This window comes from Cuculus canorus, chromosome 2 (assembly GCF_017976375.1).
Source record: "Cuculus canorus isolate bCucCan1 chromosome 2, bCucCan1.pri, whole genome shotgun sequence".
Taxonomy (NCBI): domain Eukaryota; kingdom Metazoa; phylum Chordata; class Aves; order Cuculiformes; family Cuculidae; genus Cuculus; species Cuculus canorus.
This window is the reverse complement of record NC_071402.1, coordinates 49,660,029-49,676,804: the sequence shown is the minus strand read 5'-3', so window position 1 is coordinate 49,676,804 and position 16,776 is coordinate 49,660,029. Positions and strand designations below refer to the sequence as shown.

Genomic DNA, 16,776 nt, shown 5'->3' with positions numbered 1-16,776 from the left:
ACAGTGAAATAAGAATGAGTAGTAAGAACAGAGAATTATAACATACTGAATTTTGTTTTTCTTAACAGGTTGCTATTCCTATGAGGTTCAATGGCAGCTCTGGTGTAGAGGTTCGACCTCCAAGCAACCTTGAAGATCTGAAAGGCTATACTTCACTTTCTTTCTTTCTCCAAAGACCTCAGACAAGATTAGGCGTCCCCCAGAGGGCATCAAATAAGTTTGTACTGTACTTGGGTAATAAAGATGTAGGTATATTTTGATATTTAATCTAATTTTTGGAACTGAAATCAGACTTTGAGAAACAGATAGGAGATGATTTATTTTGACTGAAGTTTATAGCTACCAATGGCCCAATTCTTTATAATAGTCATTATGTGGTGGCAGAGGTGTTTCGTGAAGAATAGTTCATTCTGCTACTAGCAAAGTAGCTTGCCAGATGACTGACTGCTTTGCCCTTTGATGTTTTGCTCTTTTGGAAGTTATTATACTTCTCAGTCACGGATACCATCACAGAATCTTGTCAGAACTGACAGGTTCTGCAGCAGTCAGCACGAACTCAGCCTAACTCCTGCCTCGGAGCTTTGTTCCTTTTCACTATATGAGTCACGTTGAGTTTCTCTGTTAAAAAAAAGGGATCATTTCAGTTTTAAAATCCAGTCCCTCAGCTCTTAGTTTGTTTCTCTTCTGCCTATGCAGAGTAATTCAGACCTGCTTGTGCATTCAGCCTTGCTCAAGCGCCATCAAACATTTTAAAAATTTCATGCATGCAGTTCTTAACTCTATATTTTTAAGTCTTGTTGTCTGACAGCAGCTGTATTTGTAGCAAGTCTTGTTGCATACACAGGAAGCTGTTGAAAGGAAGTTGTTCTACACTAGATTTCATCTTTTTATCCCCTCAATATCTAGTCAGGATGTTTGTTGATAGCATTTTAATTGTTACTTGTGAAATATGGCATGTTGGAGAAATAAAATGTGAACTGTTTGGGAAAATGACTGCTTCCAGTCACCTCAGTAGGAACTATTGTCCTTGACTGAGTGTTGTTCCAAACATCTCTTTTTATTTCACAGGTATTGAGTAAAGGTGTCATGTTTTCATGCCTTTGGCTGGGAGATGTTACAAACGTGAAAATTATTTTGGCTGCTATTGTTATAAAAATAAAAAGCTACATGTGATTTTTCAGTTAATTTATAACTATATTCATTGAATCAGTGCAACATACAAGATTACAATTTTTTCTTCCCAGAACTGATAAACTTAACAATTTTCATCATTAGATGGGTGGATTTCTTATGACTCATGCACAGCGTGGTGATGTCTCTGAGGAAATGCTGCTGCATTTTACCTTCATTAACATTAATCATTTATTAATGATTATTTGCTTTGCTACTCTTAGGCTTCCAAGGACTATATCGGTATGGCACTGAAAGATGGTCACCTCACTTGCATCTATAACCTGGGAGATGGCGATGTGGAAATAGATGTGCAGCCACTTGTGACTCAGAGCCAACCTGAGGAAGCAGTTATGGATCAAGTTAAGTTTGAAAGGTATGAGATCCACGGTGCCCACCAATCTTTTCTTAGCAAACCTGCTAAGAACATCTTATGTTAGCATGACATGATATTTTGTGTGTCTGTTTTGGTTTTAGGATTTATCAGTATGCAAAGCTGAATTACATCCAAGCAGCAACATCAGCTTCTCCAGAGTATGAAAGCCCTCTGACTGCAAGCAGTGGAGTCAGCGATACTCTCCTAAACCTTGATCCCAGCACTGTGGTCTTTTATGTTGGAGGATACCCACCAGATTTTAGGGTACAAACAGTTGTTTAGCCTTTTAAAGAGATTTCTGTGTTAATCATTCTGTTGTTCTTACAAGTAAAGATTGTAAGTAAAAGTCTTTCAAAGGCTGTGTAAAAGTTTATCCATGTCAGTAGGAATAAACGGGATACAAGGAGATGCTGCTTCCTACAGGAGCTGCCAGGCTTGTAGTATGCTACAACTCAAAGAGGGAGCATGTGGTATTTCATCTGCTGAGGACAGTGTGATACCTGTCCAGCCCTGCTAAGTACTATTCCCAATCCATCCATATGACTCCACTTTAAATTGTGCTGCACTGCTCCTGGGGGTGGTATTAGATTGTTTGGGTATTAAATACAAAGATATGATAACTTAATTATATTTAGAATGTCATAGTCTGTATCTCATTAATATTTGCAGTCTTTGGAGTTACATGTCAATGTAGAATTTTGTCAGCTGATGTTAACTTTCTTGCAGCCTCCCCGTAAGCTGGACTATCCTCATTATGAAGGCTGTATTGAATTAGACAACCTAAATGAGCATATTATCAGCCTATACAACTTCAAGAGGACATTTAATCTCAATACCACTGAAGTGCAACCCTGCAGAAGGTATGATTTATCCAGAATAACCATGGTGGCTAAACTGATAGTATTTTCTAACTCCTGGTCATTAGTAGATTTCTTAGAGAAAATCCTCAGTCTTGGCCCAAGTCACATCTATGGCAATCTCAGTCCACTGGCCGACAATTTAGATGTTATAACACCCAGACACAATTACTGAACTAATGTATTCATCTCCTTTATAAAGTAAATATTGCCTTAGGTGCTAAAAAGTCAGTTTCTAATGATTTCCTCTCTCAAGACCGTATGTGAATCCAATAGAAGCCAATGGAATGTTTTCTCTTTACTTGGTTTAGATCAGAATTTGGCCCTGTTAGTGACCCTGTACCAAATACTTTAACTAGAGCTTTTTAAAATTTATAATGACAGTAAGTCCACGTAGTAATATAGTTTTTACTTTCATATATTCACATTTGTGACATTGAATTATTACAGGTATAAAGAAGAGACTGACCAAAGCTATTTTGAAGGCACTGGCTATGCCAGTGTCACATTGAAAGAACCAAATTCCCTCACCCTATTACGCTATGAGCAGACAATTGAGACGACTGCAGATGAAGGCATTGTGTTTTTTGCAGCACATGAGGTAATTTGTAGAAAGTTTCTGTCTGTTTTGTGGTCCAGGAACGTATTTCAAAACTTTGCTTACTCGAGAACATGTTAGATTTAGTAACTGTAAGGAAATGTCTTAAAAGAGTTATATTTGCCTGTGAGGTAGATTAGTAGACTCTGCTGGATGTGTAATGTCATGTAGTTTAATTTTAGGTAGTCCTGCAAGGAGCAGTGAATTGGGCTCAATGATTCTCATGGGTCCCTTCTAACTTAGATATTCTGTGATTCTATAGTTGTTGTTGAATGCTCGTTTTTCAGAAAAAATCTTATTCAAAGTGGCTCCTCCATTAGGCCATGCAGAGAATTCAGAACTGGAGGACAGGCAGCGAAGATGTTATTTGAATCAAACCAATTTTGGAATAATGAAATCCTCCAAAATTGGAAGTGCACTCTTCCCAAATCTAGATATGGGTTGTAATAGCGTAAAGGAAGGATTTAGAAAGTTACATGGACCCTTATACCTGCAAAGGTGCCTAAAACAGCAGTGATGCTACTTCTGATAATATTGTAGGCACATTTGCAATCGTTGTGACACGTTCTGGATAATTTCTCAATGCTGTAAAAAGTCAGTAGGCTTCTTGAAATACAACAAGCCTCTAGAGATTTGGAGAATACATGTGAAGCTGATACCAGATATGTTTATAACAGTATAAGGTAATTATGTTTAATTATTATAAGTTTTAGTCTGCTTTGTGTTATCTTTTTCCCCAAGAGCTTTACTGAAGCAACTGGATAGCTCCATTAAAATTATTCATGACAGTGAAATAAATATGAAATGTTGGCAGTTAATTGTGTTGGTGGTTTGTTGTTTTTACTGCAGGATCAGTTCATCAGTGTGCTTATTAAAGATGGTCATACAGTTTTTAGATACAAAGTTGACTCTGAGCCTCCAAAAGAAATCAAAACAAATGCAACTGTAAATGATGGAACGTATAAACAAGTACGTAATTTTAAATAATCAAGTGATTGTTGTTTGTAAAAATACACAGCTGCAACTAAATAGATTGCTGTAAAGTTTAGTTGTGAAGTTTTTCTTCTGTATTGAGGGGATCAAGCTGCTGAGGATTAGTTTGGACGTGTGAAAATTAATGTTTCTACTGTTGTGCTTTCCCATGAAAAAGTTCAGTTTTAACAAAAAATACACCAAAGGAAAAAAACTCTTTGACAGAGCACTGCTTTATTTTGAGGGAGCCATGCACATTGCAATTAACTTCATTGTAATATTAGATTAATATTTTCACTTCCTAAGGGTCTATTTCTTCAGGCTAGACTGATCTTTAGAGAGATTACTTTTTTGTTCAATATTGTTGTTGCTTGTCTACCTAGCTTCAGTCTGGCTGGATTTTTCACTAAAGTGAAATTGCAAAGACATTGTTAAAACCTTTGATTGCCATGTTGATTCATTCTCCCTTTCCCCCTTACTACATCTCCAGCTAAATAGTGTAGGTCACAGGATTGGCTGGAATGAGTCTTCAGGCCCTACTGGGTCAAGTAAGAGGTGATAGGATGAGAGGGAATGGCCTCAAGTTGCACTAAGGGAGGCTTGGATTAGACATTAGGAAAAATTTCTTCACCAAAAGGGTTCTCAGCCTCTGGCACAGGCTGCCCAGGGAGATGGTTGAATCGTCATCCCTGAAGGTATTTAAAAGATGGGTAGATGAAGTGCTTAGGGATATGGTTTAGAAGAGGACAAGTATGGTTGGCTTCAATGATCTCAAAGGTCTTTTCCAACCAAGTGATTCTATGATTGTCAATTAACCTCCAGCCAGCTGACTGACCCAGCCTTTGTATCAGGCAGCAGCTTCTGAATCTTCAGCTGCAAATAGAAGGCAGTATCTGAGTGTTAGGTGAGGTGTATTTCCAGGGCAGTCTTCCTGAGGAAACTAAAACCTCGCCTTGTATTTGGATAGTAGAGCATTTTCCTTAAGTATTTACTTGGGCTAAATGCACAAATTTTGCAAAGTACTTTTGAAATACTGCAGTTATTCTGTATTTAGGGCATTAGTAAACAAGGCCAGGGGTAGAGGGGGGCATATGTGTCCTGCCTTGTGAGTACTTTTAATCTGCTATATGAGTTCTGTTTCTGCTGAGTGAAGTAATTCTCATTATTCACCCGTTTCAGATTCATTTGGTGCTTGCCCGAAGTAAGAATACTGTCCATGTCAGTCCTGATATTAAAGCCAATATAAATGTCTTCCTTTTCACTAAGTACTATCTAGGTGGAATTCCACGTTCTCTACGGGAACGGTGAGTAACTGTAAAAAGACTGATACGCAGGCTTTGTATGGAAACTCCATCTAAACTCTTTCCTCAGACAATTTTTTCACACTCTGTATCAGGTATCTTAGGTGATATGAAAATAACCAGGATGTAATACATGATCATAATCTGTGACTTTTGGCTAGTGGTGGGATCTTGTTTGGAATGTATCCTGAAAATTTGGTTTGATCAGCATGAAGTATACATGCAAAGGAAAGACTGCTCTTGCTGTGTTCTTCTGTCTGTTATATTGTCAGCATTAACAGGCTACCATAATGGCGTGTGCTTTGAAATACCAGGCTATTGAACTCTTTTTTTCCTTCCACTCTCTGAAACCAGATTTAATATATCCACACCTCCATTCCGGGGTTGCATGAAGAATGTGAAAAATCCTAACACTGCATCTGTTATTTTTGATGAGACTGTTGGTGTCAGCAAGAAATGTTCAGATGACTGGAAGGTAACTGACAAAGTTCCTTAAAAACTTCTGCTAGAGTTCACAGAGTCTGGTTTGTCTGTAAATCCTGGACGGTTATGTTTTACTTGTGAATAAAATATATTTGGTTAACCTATGATGCTAATAAAATAACCCAAGCTTGGTATGAAGATATGGAAGAAAAGAGACTCCACCCCAACTAAGAAAGCTTGATCATCCTGCTCATTAGTCCCCTCTCTTAATTAATTGTATGTACAATTAAGAATTCATATTTACCATGTAAACTTGCTGGCTTCCAGTTTCTGCTATTGATTAGGCCAGAATACTTAGTTATCTAATATTTCTCATGTTCTGTCATCGCCAAAGTGCTTATGCTTCCTCTCAAACCTTTTTTTCTTAAAAGAGCTAAGCAGACTCTACTCTCTACTTTCACCAAAGCCTCACACTATGAGGCTATTGCTGCACTCATCTGATTGTCCTATAATTATTTTCTGTGCACGCTTGAGTTTTGCTGTTTACACAGCTTCAGTTATGTAGCTCATCTGCACAGCTCCATATTTAAGAACGATTCCTGCAGCTGCTCACTTTTGTGTCTCCAAATGTGAAAACTTTCAAAGCCATCACATCAATGCAAAGAGTAGCTAGAGGCAAAGAGCTTGTTGTACTCAACTAGCTTCATCTCGCTTTAGAGTTTCTCAGATCATACTTAATGCTGTTGAAACTAATTAATTCAGTCTGTTCTGTACCGAAATAATTGTACTTGCAGTTTACCTTGTGCTTGATTTTGACTGGAGTCGGTCGCAATTATGTTGAGTATGACAGTTGTTGCTATTTATTCTGAGTAAAAGCAAAATCACCAAAAACATCATTATCTCTCTTTCAGCTCATCAGATCTGCAGCTTTCTCCAAGAAGGGAACATTGAGCCTGAGTGCAGTGGGTTTCCCATTTCCCAAGGATTTCCAGGTTGGCTTTGGCTTTCAGACCGTGGCATCGACTGGAACACTCCTAAATTACAACCTATGGGTATGAAACATGTTCAACTTAGAATTTGTGATTGGTTTGATTTCTGGTTCAGTTACGTTTGTTTGTGACTGTGTCAGTTTGTTGTCAGTTTGTGTTGTGTTAGTTTGTCCCACATAACAAGTGATAGGACAAGAAGAAATGGACTCAGGGGGAGGTTTAGGAAAAATGTCTTTACCAAAAGAGCGGTCAAGCATTGGAACAAGCTGACCTGGGGAGTGGTGAAGTCATTACCCCCAGAGGTGTTCAAAAAGCATGTAGATGTGGCAGTTTAATGAAAAAGGTTGATTTTGGCTATGTAACCTCAGAAAGCTGGAAGGTTCAAGCAGGACCCTATTCTTGCTGGCTGGAGAAGTTAAGAAGTGGATGCACACGAGGCCTTTGAGAAGTGGAGAAGCAAATCCTCTGTTTGTTGTAAAAACAGTTTAAGCAAGAATTTGAAATAACTGTTTAGTATTCAGTGTGTGGAGGTATTTTAAAACACGAACTATACAAATCATGCAGAACTGGGCATGATACCTGGTACTAGATGACTGAGAAATACAGTTCCAGTGTAAGAAAATTTCTTTCCCACAAAAGACCACTGAGAACTGTATCAATGGCAATATCAAGGAGAACTAAAAGCACTTGCATTTATCTGATTGTTTTGTTGGTTTCTTTTATAGCCTAATATTCTGACCATCTTTCTGAGTCCTGGCTTTGTAGTTGCGAAGATGGGAGAGAAGGAAATCAAACTGGAAAAGAAATATGATGATGGGTCAATGCATTATGTGATGGTAATAAAAACAAACAACAGGTGAGTCCAGTTGTTCACCTGATTCTTTTTTGTTGTGGTTGGAGAAAGAAGATTAAAATTTTGTGTGACTTGTTCTTTGGGTACGCAGCAAAAAGTGGTCTGTGCTAGTAGAGGATACTGAAATAATGAGGCAAAAAGAGGTTCTTGGTCTTTGAATGAGCATGTCAGTATCTGTGATGTTTCAGCTGTACATCACTATACATGTCTTTTATAGACTGTGAGTTTTGACTGCTTGTCAAGCTGGAGCTTTAGAGCTCTTCCCCTTCCCACAGCTTTTACTTAAGTCAATATAACATAGGTGGTTAAAGGCCCAAGAAGGAAGCTAGTATTGTGTCTGGTCTTTCAATAATTATCTGTTATGTAGATATCAGAAGAGGTAATTTACTGAAAAGCCCTATATCATGTTGATTTCTGTGGAACACATAAAATGGCATAAGTTAATTAAAGTGGAAAGTTCTGAATGATTGGCTATTACTTCAGGTAATTATAACTTAACATTATCTGTACTAGCTGTTGCTAACCTGTCAAGTGCACCATTTTGACACAAAGGATGAAATCCTGTCCCATAGTTGTCAATGAGAGTTTTTTCATTAATTTCAGTTAGACCAGGATTTCACTGTAGAACTGAAGTATGAGCTTCAACACTTGCTCAATATCTACTACCGAAAAGCAGAGCAGTTTTGTAGCAGTCAATGAGCACATACTGAAAAATCCCCAAAGTAAGCTAATGAAGCTCTAGCATGATTATATTGTAACAAGAAAACACATCTGTCAAATGCATCTTTATATATATATATATATATATATATATATCACTTAGGTTCATAGCTATTTCTTCAGATTTCATGCTTATTTTTATTCCCTTTGTTTCAGAGTAAACCTGCTGGTCGATGGTAAATCAGCATTAGCATTAATTGACTCTCCAAGACCACGGGCATTAAATGAACCTATACGATTTGGTGGAGATGATTTTGAAGGTTGCATTTCAAACATCTTCATAGAAAGGTATTTGGCTTAGAAATAATATTGTTTCATGCATTTTGGCCTGTTTTCCTTCATTAATCATATTAAAATCACTGTTTTGCTCTAATGCTTTTCTTCTACATGCATGAAGCCTTCATGAATGCATAACTTTGCTGATGCTAAATATTCTTTTATTCAGGCAGATTACACATGGTATCAAGTGTAATTAAATCTGCTGTTCAGATATTATGGAATTTTAGTCTGAATCATACCTGATTAGTAGTCTTTCAGTGAAAGAATGAACTCAACATAGTGAATTGGAAATGTCCCAACAAGGCATCCACAAAGATCTGCTAGATTTTGTTATTTTAGCTACACAGGGAGCCAGGTAATGAAGGGAGCAAAGCTTAAGGACATAACTAAAACAGTTGCACAAACAAATGAGAGTGTATGTTTAGAAATCACATGCTTGATTTATATTGTCTTTTCTTTCATGTTTGTCCAATTATTAGAGACATCTTGGAGGCAAAATTTAGGAGAGAAAGCAGGCATAAATATGTTCTTTCAAGAAAAGCTTTTCTTCAGTCACAAATAATGTTCTAGTGGGCCTTTGATTTCGCTAAGTTTTGGTGAATATTTATACGTGTAGAATTTGAAAAAAAAATAGTGTATTTTGATTTGATTATCATAGACTCTCAGGATGGTTTGGGTTGGAAGGCAGCTTCAAAGAACATCTAGTCCAACACCCCTGCCAAGCGCAGGGACATCTTTCAGTAGATCAGGTTGCTCAAATTGTATCTTTGTTTAAAGCACTGCAAGACAATGAAGTATCTTATATATTAACCTCCCTATCAGAAGCCAGATTTGGAAAGCTGCTTTCAGTAGAAAAATAGATGGAGAATTAGTATTGTAACTGGTCTGATTGTGTGAATGGAGAAATGGACTGGAATCAAAGTAGCTCAGGTTCTGTTCCCAACACTATCACTCTTCTCATAAAAGAACAAGGATGAGGAGCTTAACTGCTTTGTCTAGTTTTAAAGTGTTTTGTAATTTACTAGTTAGAGATGCTGTGTACAACTTGGAAGATGATAGTATTACTTAATAGTACTCTTTATACACACAAGAAATTGCTTTTGACATTCTTTCTGATAATTTGGCTACCATACTAATGCTACATATTAAGTTGTGATGAGCTTTGCCCCTCATCAAATCTCATTGGAACTTCTTTACGGAGAAAGTAAATCATTGAGGTAGCAGGACCTGATGTGGCTATGTTTTCTTGATCTGCCACTGTTTGTGTATAAGTAACGAGCAAAGTTTTGTAGCCTGCTCCAGAAATCTTAAAATCAAGGCTGCTGCTGTTTCCCCCCCTTTTTCCAATGGCAATATTTGTTTGCTTTTTAAAAATAGATAGCTTTTAGCAAAAAATACTTTCTTTAGAAGAGATGAGAACAAAACTTGACGGTTTTTTCCAAACTCAAAAAGAAATGGGCAGAACCCAAGCAAATATGAATACTTTTTATAGCATTAAAAGTAACATTTTTCATTGAAAAATGAAAATTGGTACTTTAACATCACATCACTGGGAAATCTGTTTTGTACAGAACACAGTTTTACAATATGTCATAGATTATGCTAAAGAAAAGGAATGCTGTGTCACAACGCTTACCGCTTTCATCACTTTAGGGAAGGTCAGCTCCCTGATGTTCAAAACCTTGTTAAATATACTGCAAAGACTGGTGTGTCTCTTGGAGCTTGCCGTACATATGAGAGCCTTGAGCCACTGCTGCTGAAAGAACTTAAAAATCCACTCAGGTTTAAGATGCGCAAGGTATGCTTATTTTTATTGTCATCTTCACAACGTATTGATGGCAAGATTTTGCATGCACATCTATGGTTTGTAGAACTGAGATTCAGATGTTAATATTTTCCTTCCGTCTCACAACTGAAGCAGATTCTTTCTATGTTGAAGTTCCATGCTAAACCCATACCTGTCCAGAATGACAACAGCTCCTCTGTAACTTAGAGAGGGTTGTTGACTACCTTAGGTGGGAACTCTTAAATGCGTAGATTGAAATGTTGATTTTTTTTCACGTTCATGCATATCATGCGTTTTGATTCTGTCTTACAGGTACAGAATGATAAATACCTTGATCATTTGAAAGCTGCTAATGTGCAAAACCAGCAAACCCACACTTTACCAACTGAGATAAACAACAGCAGTGAACCGTATCTCTTTGGAAATACCCCCAACAGTTTCATAACCTACACATTTTCTCCACTTTCATCTACAGACAGGTAATACAAATGTTCTCTCTTCTCTTCCTAATACCTGAATTTTCAAAGTTGCTTATATAGTGCTAAGAACTAGGATTTTCTTCTTGCTTATGTCTTGGGGCATAACAGAAGACTTGTTCTAAGGGTTCAGGCATTTTTGTTTGTTCTTTGCTAACATTTACCCAAACCGAGTAGATTGACTTGTATGTGGTGGACAATTACAATTACATATTGATGCCAAGTCTTAAGCCTGAATATGTCAACTTTCATTCACATTCAGAAATGAAGGCAATGTAGAACACCATGACTCCACACAAAAACTATTCTGCATTTCACAAAATAGAGTTTCGCCAGCTTTTTTCTGGAGAACAAAAAGAATACAAAAACTAACAAAACGGACCTCTCTCTGTATATATGCTTACTTTCCACTATAGGTTACATTTCTCAGTAGATGTACGGACTCGATCATCGAAAGGATTAATAGTTTTCATGGAGGGAAGATCTGAGGACTCTTTTATCACTCTCCACATTTCAAAAGGACGTTTTGTCTTTTCACTTGTCTCTGGAGGAAAACGAATCAAAATCAAAACCAGTATTAAATACAACGATGGGCAATGGCACACTGTAAGTAGTATGGCACAGGAGCTCTGGTGAAACCACCGCTAGTATTCAGCAGGCACAGCCTATTGAATTGTTAAGGTATTAGAAATTTGATTTGGTCATCTGAAGTTAATTCCTACACCTGAACATTCATGTAGTTGCCAGGGCTCTCTCATGAGACAGCTTACAGAGACTGATGGTCCCACCATGTTATTTTCAGTTCAAAGATTTTAACAATACGGTGTTTTAAGTTAAAGAAAAAATCTCCAGTGGCTTTCATTTGCCTTGGGTTTTTCATTTCATTTGCATTCTGTTATGTTTGCACCCTGCAAAGGTGGTCTTCAGCACTGATGGGAAGCATGTCCGCCTTGTTGTTGATGGTCTAAGGGCCCAGCATGGAAGATTAGCAACACATTCTGCTATCAGCATCAAAGCACCAATCTATGTGGGAGGGCTGCCATCACTAAAAAAAAAGGTAAATAATTGACACTTCCATCCTCACGCGCTCCCCATGCTGCACTAATTATGTATCAAATTGTTAATATGCAGGATTTCCACCTTGAAAAGGTTTGAGGGATATTTCCATGCACTGACTGAATACTGTCTGCGGCTGGTTTTGCAGTTGTTCATTACAGATCTTTTCCCTTACCTGTTCACTCAGCTCTCAGCTGAACCCAAATTTTCAACATGTATTGCTGAAACACTGAGGACAACCATGTATCGTTTTCATTTCTGTTCTTTAAAAAACAGAAAATACCAAAGTAACATTTGTAATTCCAAGAATACCCTTTTCCCTGCAGAATATTTACCTCAGTGGATTAAGCAATAATCTATAGAGAAGCAAAGGAGCCCTTTTCATTAAGGAATTATGACTGTATTTTAATCTGAAATAGGTGTGGGTCCTATTACTTTAAAAATTGGACAATGCGGGGTGTTTTATAAAATCATTTAACTAAACAGCATCTTAGGAAGGGAAGTGTGCGCTTGAGATTTCACAACTCCTGTTGCATTGTCTTTTTAACACATTGGGGATTATTTGTTCTGCAAGCAGGAGATATGTTAACTCAAAATCAACTGTTATTTTTCTGTTTTAAGCTGTTTTAGTAAATTTTGGAATACATTTTCACTGCATGAGAGATGGGTTTTAGGTGGTTTTAATGCCAGTTGCTTTCTACAGTCCAACAACACAAAGGAACTAATGGGTATTCTTACTAAAAGAAATGCCATCATACTTTAGTATTCATGTTTTGAAATGTACTTCCAGAATATACCAATGAACAGTTTCAAGGGTTGCCTGAGGAATTTTAAGATGAATGGAAAAGTCATGAATGCACCTCAGCAAAAAAATGGCATACTTCCATGTCTGGATGTTCCCATGGAGACGGGGATTTATTTCTTTAATGAAGGAGGATATATTACCGTTGGTAAGCTGTGCAGAGATTATGGTATATGAATTATGTCTTAAATGTGTGGGTATGTATGTGTAAGGATTTTTTTAATGTTGTTTTTATGTGGTTTTCCAATTATCTCCTCCTATGAACATTCCTCTACCCACTGTTTAATTCTCCATAGGTAATTTGCTGACTGGCTTGGGTTTTCGGATTGTATTTACCATTCGACCAAGGAGTTCAACAGGTATACTCCTCCATGCTGGAAGCAAGCAAGACAACTACTTGACTATTTACATGGAAGGAGGAAAGGTGAGTACAAGCTGTGTTTCCATTTCAGCTGCATTGCCTTTATTCAGCAGGGGAAATTCTGACCTCGAACTCTGAACTTGTGTGTTACAGCATTTGTCTATAGGTATAAAGTTAAACTACTTCCTCAGAATTGTTTAAAACCATCACATGGAAAATTGAGCATTTAATTGTCTCTGTGCCTACATTAGCAGCTTTCATTGCGTGCACGCTAGGTTGCTCATGCATTCTTCAGAGTGGTCAGCAGCAGGGCACAGGTCTTTGTTTTCTGAGGCTTCTGACCCTTTGCAAAAAGCCCACTGGGGGTTTTGGCCAGAGACTACTGAACTCCATGGCTTATTCCCACTCCTACTTTAGACACTACGTGGCTGTAGCAAAGCAGCTCCATAACCACAGCCAGCACAGAACCTGAGCAGTCTTACTTTGTGTTAGCATCTTCTCTGGTTGTTGGATGTGCCATGGTGGTGCTTAATATCACTGTTCCTTTTTCATAATGTTACAGCTTCCGAATGTGAGTCTTGGACTACAAAGCTATTGTGATTGCTGCTGGAGACACATGAAATAAAATGATGTCAGTGCTCCACAGAACCCGCTGTCTCATGCCGCAGTTGAAACCAACATGAGTCTACCTTACTTCAGAATGCTCAGCTTTGCTCTTAGGGAACTAAGGGAATATTCTTAGGGAATTCACGTTAGGGAATGTGGTTTTATTATTTGTATATTTTTTGTCAGTTAGTTTCCCCAGGTCACTGATCTGGTTCAAGACACAACTAGGACATGGAAGCAGGGACATCAACAGTTGGGACTCCTTAAGGGCACAATTGACAGCTTTTTCGGCAGTAACTTAGATTAGTGCTGGCTGTCAGTGTGGACGGGACACAACAGGAAGGAATAAAAGGTCAATGGGACATCAGCAGCACCCTGATACGAAGTAGACTCAGCATATCAGTTATCTGACCAATACTGAGTTTATTGTAACCAGCACATCAAAAGGAAGTTTGAAAGTCTTACAAGTCTTAGGAGGAGTGGCTGAGGGAACTGGGGTTGTTTGGCCTGGAGAGGAGGAGGCTGAGGGGAGACCTTATCACTCTCTAGAACTACCTAAAGGAGGCTGCTCAGGGAGGTGGTTGAATCACCATCCCTGAAACTATTTAAAAGGCAGGTAGACTAAGTGCTTAGGAATGTGATTTAGTAGTGGACAGGTGCAGTTGAAATTGATGGTCTCAAAAGTCTTTTCCAACCTAATGATTCTATGATTGTAAGATGCTGAAAAATAATGCACTCACAAGGAATGAGAAGCAAGATGAGAGAAGGCATAAGCAGGTGGTTCTTCAAAATGTCATCATAAATAGTCAGGCTGAGAGCCTCATGAGTGAATTATGGGTAGTCCGAAAGTATTTGAAAGGCCAGAGAAATATATTGCAGAGATTCTCTTAGGACATGTCATGCGTATAGATGAGTGCTTTGGGAACAGAAAGCCAGGTAGGAAAGACCTTGTTTTAGAGAGATTATGTCAAAAGAATTAACAGTTTTGTATGATGGAGGGGGGAGGGACAAAGGTGTGTGTTTATGCTTGTGAGATTTGTCTAATATCCTCTCCTGGGATTTTATTAGGGAAATTCAGTTTTCTTTTGGAGCGAGTAACTCCTGGATTATGTATTCAATGACTGTAACTCTTAAAACTAGATGAAACCAAGTCATCACGAGTTCAGTAAATTACGCAAAGTGCTGTATTTTTCTGTTGTGCTTTTCATTGTCACAGTAACTTACAAGATAACTTTTTTACAGGTCATTGCTGCTGGAAATAGTGGTGCTGGGGAATTCCAGACATCAGTCACACCTAAGCAACCTCTGTCTAATGGACGGTGGCATACTATTGCAGGTATGTTGTATCATACCAGTTCTTCTCTAACCTCAAAAGGGTGGTGTGCACAGACCATTGCAGCTCCAGGTTTTTATTAATCTTTCTCTTCTATTTATTCTGAGAATACTGTAGAGCAATGTAAGTGTCTTGTGTTAATTCAGTGTTTTACCTGAGACAGGGTTTTTTGGCAGTTTAGTCTCCCAGTACCTAGATGTGTCAATTTGCCTTTTAATTCAAATAAAACCTATTTTTCCTGTGAGTTAAATTTCAAGACAGATGTTATTTTAAAATAGTGCTATATATAGTTGATTCTTTAATGAGGTTGAGAAAGAGTACTCGTTTACGTGCTTCTTTGCAGTCTCTCAGAAGGAAAACACAGTGCAGCTAGAGGTGGGCACACAGAGTAACTATACCACTGGACATCCACCCTCTCCTCCTAGACGTGTGTACTGGCCACTCTACTTTGGCAAAATTCCAGGTAATGTTACTACCGCTTTATTTTTTTCATGTGTCTACTGGCTTTTTTTCTCTTGAAAAACAAAAATCCTATTCATCCATGTAGACCTTTATCATTTCCTCTCTTTTGAAAGCCCTGCAGTAATTAATGTGCTTGAAAATCATTCCTATTTTATTAATTTGGTCTTTCTAATTTGTTTTTTTTTGTAGCAAATTTGGACACACTCTGGCATCCAGTTAAAGACCCATTTTTTGGCTGTCTTCGGAATATTAACATCAATGACAAACATGTCTCCACCAGAAGAATTTCAGAGGTTCATGGTGCAGTGAATTTGCATGGGTGCCCAGCAAAGTAACTTTGCTGTAATGGTACTTGTACACACATTAGGTTAGGCCTGCTGAAGTACTGTGTGAATTTGTGCAACGTGGGTTCCCCTTTTCCTGATCACTGTGTCATTGTCATCAAGTTGGTTGTTCAGAACAGCTGGTGAGCAAATGCATCCTCTGGGTGTGGACTATGCTAAAACAAATGAAAAGTATTTTCTTCGATACACTCCCTTTCAAATGTTATTGTTCTTCAAGGTAATACATTGTGCCTTTTGAAATATATGCAGAAAACATAATTGTATATACCCTTCTGGGCCAAATTCTGCTCTCACCCACAACAGCATAGACTTGAATAACTCCAATGTCTTAATTCTGGAAATCTGCCTTAATGCTATCCATCTTGAGAGCAAATTTGATCCACTAATATACAGAATTTTATAAAAATATAAATCTCTTTGGGCTGATGTTTATACGGAAATGTACATTAATGTTAAAAGTAATAATATAAATGGAGTTTGAAGCACTTTAAGGAGTGAAACTCTGGGAATTTGTTACAGTGCTAGGAATTCTGGGGCCAAATAAATGCAGTATGTGTTTAAAACCATCCATTTTCCACTTTGGTTATTTTAGCCTGGTGTTTCTTTTATATGCTTTTTACAGGCTGCTAAATCCTGCTTGCTTTAAGCAAGTATCTGCCCAAATAAGCAGGGGTCCATCATCTCTGCTTATTAGAATTCCATTATATAAAAACCTCAGAAAGAGAGTATTTTTTCTTGTAATGGTCAGAGCCAGAAAGTCTCTTCCATAGGCTTTTTTTCCTGATTAAATGAAGACAAGTTATATTAGGAACAGCAGTTGCACCTGCTACACTTACATAGCATGAATTGCAGGGCTAAACCAGCAAAATTGTTTTATTTGACATTCAGATCTTTCACTTCATACCTGACTGTGACCCATAGTGTTGAGCAGGGAACTCTGTTTTATGCTTCTGAATATGGAGCTAGACATGGCTGCTTCTTCTGCTGTCATTCAGAAGCAGCATTTTGATAG

The 16,776-nt window shown here is 37.9% G+C and overlaps 1 protein-coding gene across 3 annotated transcripts in view; it reads left to right on the top strand.

Annotated features, from left to right (window-relative positions):
* LAMA3 (laminin subunit alpha 3) overlaps nt 1-16,330 on the top strand; it is a 121,445-nt gene extending 105,115 nt beyond the window's left edge. For all 3 annotated transcript variants that reach the window (XM_054058942.1, XM_054058941.1, XM_054058943.1), the window contains 20 exons: nt 69-245; nt 1,395-1,546; nt 1,648-1,810; nt 2,273-2,406; nt 2,854-3,004; nt 3,851-3,970; nt 5,153-5,277; nt 5,629-5,749; nt 6,609-6,749; nt 7,412-7,542; nt 8,416-8,547; nt 10,192-10,336; nt 10,637-10,803; nt 11,217-11,406; nt 11,717-11,857; nt 12,647-12,806; nt 12,955-13,082; nt 14,868-14,961; nt 15,302-15,421; nt 15,610-16,330. In XM_054058942.1, the coding sequence (XP_053914917.1) occupies nt 69-245; nt 1,395-1,546; nt 1,648-1,810; nt 2,273-2,406; nt 2,854-3,004; nt 3,851-3,970; nt 5,153-5,277; nt 5,629-5,749; nt 6,609-6,749; nt 7,412-7,542; nt 8,416-8,547; nt 10,192-10,336; nt 10,637-10,803; nt 11,217-11,406; nt 11,717-11,857; nt 12,647-12,806; nt 12,955-13,082; nt 14,868-14,961; nt 15,302-15,421; nt 15,610-15,755 (2,838 nt within the window). In that variant the 3' untranslated portion in view covers nt 15,756-16,330. The remainder of the gene's footprint in view (nt 1-68; nt 246-1,394; nt 1,547-1,647; nt 1,811-2,272; nt 2,407-2,853; nt 3,005-3,850; nt 3,971-5,152; nt 5,278-5,628; nt 5,750-6,608; nt 6,750-7,411; nt 7,543-8,415; nt 8,548-10,191; nt 10,337-10,636; nt 10,804-11,216; nt 11,407-11,716; nt 11,858-12,646; nt 12,807-12,954; nt 13,083-14,867; nt 14,962-15,301; nt 15,422-15,609) is intronic.
* The last annotated feature ends 446 nt before the right edge of the window (nt 16,331-16,776 follow it).